Source organism: Etheostoma spectabile, chromosome 9 (genome assembly GCF_008692095.1).
Source record: "Etheostoma spectabile isolate EspeVRDwgs_2016 chromosome 9, UIUC_Espe_1.0, whole genome shotgun sequence".
In the NCBI taxonomy this organism is placed as follows: Eukaryota; Metazoa; Chordata; class Actinopteri; order Perciformes; family Percidae; genus Etheostoma; species Etheostoma spectabile.
The window spans coordinates 27,286,644-27,298,472 of record NC_045741.1 but is presented as its reverse complement, the minus strand read 5'-3'; the positions used below and the strand labels follow the sequence as shown (position 1 = coordinate 27,298,472).

The 11,829-nt window shown below is 39.5% G+C and overlaps 1 protein-coding gene and 1 long non-coding RNA gene across 2 annotated transcripts in view; one reads left to right on the top strand and one right to left on the bottom strand.

Moving 5' to 3' along the window:
- The window catches only part of LOC116695664 (uncharacterized), an 813,105-nt gene that overhangs the window by 470,409 nt on the left and 330,867 nt on the right, over window positions 1-11,829 (bottom strand). The window lies entirely within an intron of this gene.
- Window positions 9,452-11,829, top strand: part of LOC116695625 (CD5 antigen-like) — a 13,938-nt gene continuing 11,560 nt past the window's right edge. Inside the window, exon 1 of the mRNA XM_032526032.1 lies at window positions 9,452-9,525. Within this exon, the coding sequence (XP_032381923.1) occupies window positions 9,465-9,525 (61 nt within the window). The 5' untranslated portion in view covers window positions 9,452-9,464. The remainder of the gene's footprint in view (window positions 9,526-11,829) is intronic.

Sequence of the window (11,829 nt, the reverse complement as noted above, 5' to 3'; positions counted from 1 at the left end):
AATAAAAAATAAGTGAGATGTGAGAATGGGAATGATGTGTAAATAGTAAATAATAAGTGAGATATGAGAATGAGAATGACGAATAATACTAAATAAGTGGAATAATAAGTGGAACCAGTAAACAGGTGCCGTTTAGAGACAGTGTTACTGGGTTATTGACCAGAATTGAACCTGACACTGATGGTAAGAAGTAAGCGGTCATCAGAGAGATGGCTTGTGGGTAGAAACTTTCCTGAGTCTGTTGGTTTTGGCGTACAGTGCTCTGTAGCCTACCAAGGGGAGAAGCTGGAACAGGTTTTGTCCCGGTGAGAGGGTCTGCAGTGATGGTTCCGCCATTTCCTGACTCTGGAAGAGTAAAGTCATGAAGGGGGCAGGTTGGCACCAATGATCTTTTCTGCTTATATATTATATATATATTATATATATATATTAATATATATATATATGTAGCCTTCCCTACGCCTACTTGTTCATTTTAATTAGTAGCCCTTATCTCCAACATGGAATCATTGCTTTCTCAGTGTGAAGAACCAAAGCCATCCACTTCCTTTACTGTGTCCCCCCCCCCCCCCCCCATTTCATTATTACTTTAATCAAAGCGTCAGCTGTGGATCTTTCTTTTCTAAAGCTGCTTTGGCACTCGTTCAGCAAAGAATATGACCACAGGTAAACAGTCATTTTTTACGTCCATTTGCACAAATGGGATGTTGGTGAGATTGGCCTGTTATTTCCGGCATTGGCTGAATCTTTCTCTGGTTTAGTAAATGGTAAGATTGATGCCATCTTCCCAACAACGGGAAGTTATTACCGCTACCGACTTAAGCTTGTAAAGTTAACGGAAGTCATTCATTTTCAATGGAAGCTGGCTTCTCTCAGCTACAAGGAGGGGCAAATCAATGGGCATTGCGTTTTGACAGACCAGAGCGCCTGTCGCTGCCCAGTGTAAGTCGACTGCAGATTTGTAAACGGTTTACAGCATAACGCGTAATACTGAAATTTATGAAATCCATAAAATAAGAAACTTTTGTCATTACAAACAGTAACAGAAGATGGAAATCATTTCAAAAATGTTTTAGCAATCTAAGATAGTTTGATTGCTAACGTTAGCTCAAAACACCATTCAAGTGACAGCCTTAGCCTCTCTTTTTTGTGATCACATTTTTATTTTTTTTATATTAAAAAAACATAGCATTCACGAACAACGCACTGGGACATAGTAACGCGTCCCAGGGCCACAAAAACACAAAGATGAAAAACAGGAGGCAGGGAGACAAAACAACACACACACAGACACACACACAGACGGACAGACACAAGTCAAGGGACTAGTCACATACGCAAAGAAAACTGCTGCAGCACAAATTCATAGCATGGACTTTAAGGACTTTGGATAACATTTTTGAACTGTAGAGAGCTGGAAGGCTGACAGGTCATTCAGAATCAAAACATTTACAGTAATGGATACAGTAACATTAATCAAGGCAGACATTTTGGATTAGATTAGTTCATACTTTATTTATCCCACAATGGGGAAATTCCCTTGTAACAGCAGCAGTGTTTCCACAATAAAAAGCAAACCAACAAACAGTCAAACAACAGGTAATGTGGAAAAAGTACTGAATGAACGTAAAGTGGCATTATATAAAAAGTATTTTAAAGTAAAGTGAGGTGGCCATAGTACGAAAAATATTGCAATGTAAGTAAGTAAGTGACGTAAAATTAAATTGAATAGAATAATATTTAATTAAATAATATAGCCAAAGTCAATAACCATGATATTAATTATATAGCTTTAATTGGGCAGAAAGTGCATGAAGAGACGTATGAAATTGTAGTGAATCTGCTGATGGTCTGGATTGTGAGATACTTCTGTGACAGAAAGGCATAAAAGTTGTGTTAATCCAAACCTCTGTTTATTTCCTGTTTACAGAGGAAGTCCACACTAGTCGAAACCCACCTTTCGGTCACATCTACTGCAGTCAGATTTGCTGTGTTTACTTGATAGGAATCACTATGGGTAGGCACTGGTAATGACATTTTGAACATGTTTAGAAGCTAAAAAAAATGTTTAAAACATGCCCTTTTTAAGCCTGTTGGGCGCTAACGCTAGCAGGAGGATAACTCGGTGTAGGCAGCACCGATTGTTTTCATTTGTCTTGCTAATGACAGCGCTCCAAATTTAAAGAAAACAGAGCTACATTTTGAAATCGACCAGATTTCTCCTTTAACTCCAGCGTTTGATTGGTGAGCGTATTATAGAAATTGACATCAAAAACATTTGGTGCACACTGACACAAGTGCAATCCTGCCTGTATCATCTGACCAAGAGGACAACACTTAAAGTGGGAGATTCCGTTTGACAACAATGGCTACTCCTTTTGTTTTAAAATTTGCTGAAGAGGATGCAATTGTGTGATAGAATCTATTGGCTAAACGGCCGGGATCTGCCTGCAGCAAATGTCAAAAATGCTGGCTCGTTTATGAGGAGCATTCAGTCGCCACAATTCCAAACCAAAAATGAAAGATTCCCCATTATCGATTAAGCTGCGTTCTAAACGAAAGTATATGTGGAAATTGCTAATGCCTTTCATTTCGTTAAATCCTAACAATATATTTTGGGTACCCCCTATGTTTTTTTGCTATGTTCTTTTGCTAGAAAACAGCAGCCATCAATTTTGTCTCAGGTTGTTCACTGTGACCTGGTAAAGACAGACTATAACCAGGGCTGCCAACTTTTCCCCAAACCTTGGAGTGAGATTTGGGGGGGCCAACCCATATTTTGCCACGTACAAAGCAATTTCTTTGGCTCTTTCAGCATCATTATACTTCAGGGTTTAAATTGGGATTTGTTATATGTGGGGGATGGGGCTCTCCCTAGGGGGGTCTGGGGGTATGCCCCCCCAGGAAAAAATTTTGAAAAATAAACCATTAAATGGCACTTTCTGGAGAGTTTTGTGCAAAAAAATGGAGAAATCAAGTCTTGCATGATATGTGCAAAACTGTAGGGTCAAGAGCCTTTGTGTTGTTGTAGTATCAACAGGTATTAGGGCTTTTAGCATTTACTAACTTCTCATGATATAAGAACTGACCCAGACAATGTGCCACACATAATGAACAACATGAAGAGACAGTAGCATATGTCAGCAACAGCTGAGAAGATTTGGGTCTGTGGGGAACAGGTCCAGGGGTCCCTGGTGTAGGGACCAGGGACCCAAAGTTAAATTAATGTTGAGGGATCAAGACCACTGAAATTCTAAAGAATGAGAACCACTGTTTTGCACAAATTCTAATCCTTTAACCTTTGTGTCAAGGCTCAGTAATGTTTGGCCCTCATCCTCTGTGCCCCCCTTACTGGATTCTTTTTTGGGAAAATAAAGACTATTTGTTCATTTTAAAACATTATTATTTATTTACAGTTACATTTAGAGATGCAGAGGTTAGAGATGCACAATAGTGGCCCAACGTTGCAGTATCGTATAGTATAGTATATATAGTAGGCTCTCAATGTTTTTCATCAGATTTTCGCCATGTTTACAACTTTATGCACATTCAAAATATAACTCCTCCCTCTCTGTTGTCCAGATTTGAGAGTTGTAATATAGTCTGCTGTGCATGTTATTGCTCCGCTGATATGGTGGATCTCATTCAGACCGTCTGACAGACACAGAGGACCATCTGGGTCTCTGGCTCTGACAAGTTTAGAGGAGGCTTGTACGTTGCGCGTTATCGGAGGACTACACGATGCACGCGTCACTGCTCCCCACAGCAGAGCGGGTCCACCAGCCGCGCTGCTCACCTCTAGTTTACAGAGAGTGGACACGAAGCGACGAACGGGTCTGTGATACTCAGAGCTCATACCTGAAGCCGGGAAACGCACCTGGGATGGCTCGTGAAAAAAAAGGTGTTTTCAGTTTGCGACAATTCGAAACTTCCACAGACAGGGAGCGCTCTTGAACCCCCTCTTTGAGCCATCGTCTTCCTCTTAATGATCATGTTTGATTTATCCTGAATTGTGAACTCTGGAAGTCTGTTTAAAAATATATTGAATCACTATAAATGAATAACTGATCATTGACATTTGATAGTAATATTGATTGAGATTTGACTGTAGTGAAGGTTTGACAGTTTAACTTTACATGTTATCTGACATTATCAAACTTTGTTTACTGGACATGAAGACAAGAAATGTCATGATAAATTGATGTTCATTTTTATTTTCTCTAGTCCCGTTACCTGAAACAACAACTTAATTGTAACATTATTAGTATATATCAACAACATTTTCTGAGTCCTGATGTAAATGTGCCTGTAACCATGAACAGAATAAGTAGTTCAGAAAACACATGGAGGATTATAAAATCTCATTATATGGGGATAACAAAAGACGCTCATACTGTATGTACTTTGTGTGAGACCCATTATTCTGACACTATATATACACTAGTACAAAATGACTTGCACATAAAGAGTACACAGTTTTGTAAATATGAAAATGTTTTCAAACTTTGCAAACAAATACCTCAAACCACTAACGGATGAAACAAAGAGGAACTATTTGCACCGCCTGCATGCATGTGTTTTTAGAGTGGCAGGCATTATGCCATGTCATGTCTTTTGAATTGTCTGGGAAACTTTAGTAACAATAGCCTACTAATATGTAAATGAACCAGTGAACATCCACAATAAAACTGAATAATTGCTTAAAAAAACACACAAATCGGAGCAGTTTGGTCCCTTTTTACAGGAACCCTGGAGGGATAGTCCGGTATTCTAAAACAATTTAGAACCAACTGAAAAAACTTGTAAAACAGGACACAAAAAAGAAACAACTTTTAGAAATTAAGATAAATGGACAAATTACCAATAACACAATTAAAGTTGCAGATGCCTTCAATTTTTTGTTTTTTATTGAATCTGTATCCACTTATTGCTCAAAGCATTGCCCAAAGCTTTCCATCTAACATTCTAAATAGTTTCCCAATAAATAATTCAGAGCCAATTTTCAGCTTAGGCACAGTCACAGAATCCAAAGTCTTACAGACAATAACAACACTAAAAGCTTCCAGAACTAGAGACATATTTGGCATAGATATGTGCATGCTGAAATAACTCAATTTCACATTATTAACACCAGTAACCAAAATTGTCAATCTCTCCATTATTGAGGCAGTATTTCCAAGTGTGTGGAAGTCAGCTGTTGGAGATCCATTGTCAGTGAACAATTACAGACCAATCAGCATCATACCTACAGTGTCAAAAGTCACAGAGAAACTAATTTCCCATCAAATAATAACATATCTGAATACCACTACATTTTCCCTTCATTCAATGCAATTTGGTTTCAGAACTCAACACTCCACGGAAACTGAAATTGTTTTTTCATAGAAAATATCAAACATTTACTGGATAACGGTGGGGTGTTTGGAGTTGTTTCTCGATCTAAAAAAAGCCTTTGACACTGTAACTCATAAAATATTATTAACCAAACTAAGAAAATTGAACTTCTCCTCAGATGCAATAAAATGGATAGAATCATATCTATCAAATCGTTCACAGTCTGTCAGGATTAGTGATTACCACTCGCCGCCCCTCGCCATATCCACAGGGGTACCTCAAGGTTCTATTTTGGGGCCTCTGCTATTTTAACTTTATATAAACAACCTCCCTTCAGTTTGTCCAGACGTCTATATTCAGATTTACGCGGACAAAACAATCATTTCTCAACTTTACCAATGGTAAAAACACAAAACAAGTTGCTGAAAAACTTACACAGTCTATGGCCCATGTCTCTGAATGGCTAAATTAATCCTCCTTAAAACTTGAGGCAAATAAAACAGTTTCAATGTATTTTTCTAAATCAAACATTGCAAATAATCAGGCAGATATTTATGTGACAGGGGAAAAAATGAAAGTTGTGTCAGAATTCAAATACCTAGGCATCTTAATAGACTCTAAACTAACTTTTAAATTACAGATAAAAAAGGTCTGCAATCGAGTCAAATTTAATAACGCAAATTCCCGGTTCATAAGATCACACTTGTCACTTCAGGCAGCTTAAATGTTCATGTCCAGTATGGTTCTGTCTCACATCATTTACTGTCTTACAACCTGGTCACAGGCAAACAAAACAACACTAAAATCTTTAGTCACTTTACAAACAGACAATCAAAATTCTGGATAAAAAACCATCAAGATATCACCATTGTGCCATTTTACAAAAGCATAAGCTTTTAAGTTGGGAAAATGTCATCAAATATTCAAACCTCTGTCTGTTATACAAAATCATCCATGGTCTGTCATCTCCTCCTCTCAGTCAGTTTGTAACCATCAGGAACACCACGCAGAGAGTAACACAAGGGTCGGCCTGAGGAGACTGTGTTGTTCCTCTGCAGAAAAGTGCATTTAGTCAGAGTGCCTTTTCAGTCATAGCAGCACGGGAGTGGAACTCTGTCCCTCAGAACATCAGAGAACTCACCAGATACACTCTGTTCAAAAACATTTAAACAACTGGTTAATAGCTCATCAGACATGTCAGCATTAATAAGAATATGTATTTTCCCTCAACCCAACCGTGCTGCCTGTTTACATCAGAAACTAGTCATCTAATGACGTTGGATCAAGATAAAATAAAACAGTGGCAGAGAAGCTGGTCCCTAGTTCCAGTAAGCAGCTTCAATACTTTCTGGGCTTTACAAACTTACAAACACTTATTCAGGGCCTTCAGTAAGGTGTCATTCCCTCTCACACAACTCACAACTGTTGAGGTTCCCTTTTTCTGGTCCCCCAAAGCAATGACGCTGAATGGTCTGGAAGGACACCCAGGGTAACCGGCACATAGCTGATCACCATCGGGCATCCTGTGTACGAACGAGGTCAGAACGCTTGGCTTTCCTCCAACAACATTCCCCTAAAGACTGTCTCTAAGAAACTTCCCCTGGTTCATTGCTCCCTTGTCAGGTAGAGACTGCCCCTTCGGTATCGAGGTAAGTTTCCCTGTGGAGATCTGTTCACCCCTACCTAAACTGGAACCAAACCTCAACCCTATATCAATAGTTGTGCTTGTGTGCCTCAGGTTTTCACTCTGGTGAGAGGAGAAGTTTTACAATTGTTTTTGTATTGCTAGTAAAGTGCTTAATTTAACAATAACAGGTTAATACTGTTAAAACCCTGCTGTAAATTGACAGCCATCATTTACTGTAAATGTTTTTGTATTACAGAGGTTGTGGTTTGAGGTTTTTGCTTTGGATTCGTTTCCTCTTTTGGTCCTGTCTGGTGTTTGTATCTTCTCTCCCTGGTCTTGTGTGGTTGGTCCTGTGTTCCCCTGAGTGTCTGTATGTTCTGTTTCCTGCTATATTTTGAAGTTGGGTTTTTGTCTCGTCTTGGCTTTAGTTTTACATCCTGTGTCTTCCCGCTCTTGTGATGACCTGATGTTTTCCACCTGCTCCCCTGCCCTCTTGCCACCTGCCTCTCGTTTCCTCATTACCTTGTACATTTAATGATTGTGCTTTGCCTGTCTCTTGTCAGATCCTTTTGTCTTGTTCGTGTGGAAGTCAGCGTTCCAGGCTCTCTTTCTCCAGCCCATTATTCCCCCACAGTTTACCTTCCCAAGAGGGTTTTTGCCAGCCCCTGAGCTTCGTTTTTTGTTTTTCCCTTTTCCTTGGACTTTGTCTTTTTGCTTGGACTCTCTTTTGCCCTTTTGTTAAAATAAACCTTTTTGCAACCTCTTCCGCGTGCCAGCTCCTCTCTGCATTTGGGTCCTCCAATCCCTGTCAGCAGATTATTTTGAAACATAGATCTCAATACAAAAATGACCTGCACATAAAAAATTGTATGAATTTTTTTAATGTGAGAACATTTTCACACCGCAAACAAATACCTCAAACCACTAGCAGGTGAAACAAAGAGGAACTATATCACTGCCTGCATGCGAGTTTGTGTTTTTAGAGTGGCAGGCCTAATTCTAATGTTATGTTCAGTCAAAGTAAGTAAGTAAAATGTATTCATAAAGAACTTTTCACAGACATAAGTCACAAAGTGCTTTACAGGGCAAAATACAAGAAACATTACAGAGTGGGAGTAGTTACACATCCGTATTACACAATTTGATGATAACATTCTTAGTAAGGTGTTAGAAAGTGGCTAGATAACAATCTTTAAATACATTTGGGTAAAACTAAGTCAAACCTGTTTGGAACTAAGAAGAAACCTTTGAGATCAAATACTTTGAAAGTCTCTTGTAATCCAGATGAATTTGTATCTCAGAGAAGTGATTTAGAAACACTATTGGCATAGTCACTCTCCAGATAATCTGCGGCTAAAAACCCCCAACTCTGAGTAACTAAGACATAAGAATCTTTGCATGTCATCATTGATGTGTTGTGTAGATTATGCATGTTCTGCTTGGTGCAGTCATTTCACTAAATTTAAGAACAAACTGCCGGGAAAGCAGAATAATATTATTTGGTATTTAATAAATGTAATCTCATGTTGTTAGTGATGAATGCAGAAGGGTTGGACTGCAGGAAATAAAGTCCATATGAGGGATCACCACGTTGGCATGCACACATTAAAAAAACTAATTAATAAAAGTGTTTTTTTTCAGTTGATATTTTAAACATTTAATTCTCCCAGTAATGTCTCCAACAGGACAATGAATGATTAGTAGCAGAGTCACCCCATTTGAACGAGAGTCAAATGGTGCGGCAAAGCGAATGCAACACGCCCCCCACAATATAAATATTATTAACATTTTCTTTTGCTAACATTAGATACTTACACAGCTAACAGCCATATTTAGCATTAGGAATATACGTTTTGTTAAGGCATTCACAAATGTTAGCTCACATTAGCTTCTCTGTGTTGTTTGGTACTGAGACAGAAACAGGTCTCAAACAAAATTAAATTTCCGGTGGCGTGTCTGAAAAACGCCTTTTTAATGTAATTTAATGTCAAGGATATTCTGGAGATGTGTAGCATGTGTAGAGTGGGTCCAATATTCACATTAGTGACTAGGGGGCAAAATAATTGCTTATAATCTGTGTTCCCGTCACTTGTCCCATTAGAATAAAAACAATCATGTGACAGGCCGAGCAATCGGCATGTTCCCAACAGCCATGTTTTGAACTGGGACTGCAGTAGTATTACTCGTAAACAATAGATTAATCAATAACCAATATAATTGTTGTTGGCAGCTGTGAGTCAGGTGACTCTGCTGATGTTAACACATTGAATACCTTCAATAATAATTAAACTCTGACAGCATTTATCGGATAGGAGCATCTCAGCTGCTGTAGACAGAAACCACAGACCTGTCAATTTTCTCAGCTTCACAGAAATGCACTTCCTGTCAAACTAAATACCACAACATTATACATCACAGTAAAGCTCCACCTCTTTTTGTATGCAGATGTACACTGAGGACTGCACACAGGATTATCAGAGAAGACAGACGGCAACGCAGAGAGATGGTCCACATGGACAAGGGTCACCTGTTGGTGCTGCTGCTGCTGCTGCTGTGGAGCTCAGGTAACAAGGAATAATAATAATGCATTTTATTTATAAAGTGCTTTTTACAACACTCAAAGACATTTTAGAAAAGAGGAAATCTACCCACTATTGATAGGTAGGACTCGCACATGCATGCACGCACACATGAACACAAGCGTCCATACTGGGGACATTGGGATGTCTCTCCCAAGGTAATTAGTGCCTTAACATGTGACAAGGCACTAATACATATGGGTACAATGTTTGATTTCACCAACAGGAAGTTATTAAAGATAATACTGTAAACATTAAAAGTACAGAAATTGTGCATGTTTAGTAATAACCATGTATTGTTCATTGAAACTTGAGCATCGCTTAATGTCTGCAATTGCAAAAGCCAGCTGTAGTCAATGTCCGATAAGATGGCATGCATTGATCTTTCAGTTAATTTCTACCACTACTAAGACTCACCAGGACCTGAGGCTAACGTCTCAAAGATGATGTTGTTAGCCAGCTATCCTGCTGGATTTTTTCACACACACAACACAAGTGCATATTAAAGGAGTTGTTAACCTTAATAAGGCATTGTTCTGGCTTTAGATCCGGTTACTGCAACTGGAATAGTTGCTGTAACTGTATATTACATAATAGAGTAAGCATTATTCCTAGCAAAGCAACAAAGAAGCTTATAAGAGATTTAACAATGACATAATACTGTACGTTAGTTAGTTCAACTCAAAAGTGTTTATGTTGCTGTTATAAACACTTATATTCTGTTTGAGGTTTCTGCCTGTTCAAAGGAAGTTTTTTCTCGTCACCGCCGTACTAAGTGGGGGAATTGTTGGGTGTCTGTAAATTATAGTTTTCTCTAGACTTGCTCTAACTGGAAGTGTGTGGTATCGTAGCCACAGTGTCAAAGATAGACCGGCAAAATTCCAAAAAGTACATATTCATTTCCACTGATTCTACCTCTGTCCTAAGCTGGGACCCGGAACATTTCTCAAGGCATTTCAATAAACAGCAACTATGACATCTGATAATACGATATATGATAATACTGGGAGGTAGTGTGGTCTCCCAAAAATTCTAGCAATCCCTCCAAGAGCAAGCATTTAGTGTGACAGTGGCGGGGAAAAACTTCCTTTTAGGAAGAAACCTTGGTGATGAGAAAAAAGAAAATCCTTTTAGGAAGAAACCTCAGACAGATCCAGGCTCTTGGTAGACGGTGTCTGACGGTGCCGGTTGGGGGTGTGATGAACAGTGGCAATAATAGTCACAATAAAGATAACGGAACTATGACTAGAAATAGTAGTTGTAGTAGTTCATGGCATAGCAGGGTATTACAGGACGTAGCAGGGTACAGCACAGCATAGCAGGGCGTATTAGGACATAGCAGGGAGTAGAATGACACAGCAGGGCGTAGCAGGGCACTCCAGAGCGTAGTAAGGTGTAACGGGGCATAGCAGGTCGCGGAGCACGACCATTGGGATAACTGCAACCATGATTTAGGTGCCACCCTAATCCAAGGAAACATGCTGGGTGAAAAAAGCTATATAATATAGTATAGGGGTATACAGAGCAGTCTACTATTTATATCAGAGCTGCACATGGTGCTTCTTACTGTATACTGTCTGCACCCTTTGTCACTCATATCAATGCACAAGCCCCCTACAATCCTCATGCTGGACGTTCATGAGGGGCGGTCGACTCGCACAAGCGAGTGACCGTCCAGATTAAGCACAGAATCAGGGACTCTGTGAAGCCAGATCTCAGTAAACACAATAAAGTTTGATTTCTGAAATTCAAAGCAGTTCCTTTGGACCGCGTGTTGCTCAGGATTATTGAGGTAGTGTTGGTTTACTTTCTCGCCGGCGAAGATGCTCTCTGACGCCTCCCCGCCTTCCTCGCTTTTGCTACGCCCGTGTGGCTCGGATCACAGCCGGCAGATGATCCGGGGGTGTAGACTGGAATAGTTGGAAAAACAACAATGTATCTCTGGAGTATATACTGTACATTGTAGTCCATATTCCCATTGTGTTGCGGTGCATGGAACTAAAAGATCACTAATAATCATCAGAGCCAACAGCAGCCAGCTAAGTGTAGGCTTGATACCATTGTTTGAGGCTATTGTTTGCCCGCAGTACCTGGCAGATGAGGTGTCATCAACTTGCTCAATATCAATAGGCAATGCCGTCACAAGCACACGTTCGTGTTGCTAACAAACAAACGAAAAGACACTTAAACAGAAGAAAAACACTTAATAGAAAACAAAGGCGACAGTAGCACAAGACCAGGGACCTGTTGCACGAAAGTAGAATAAAGATATCCAGGATAAGTGAAAAA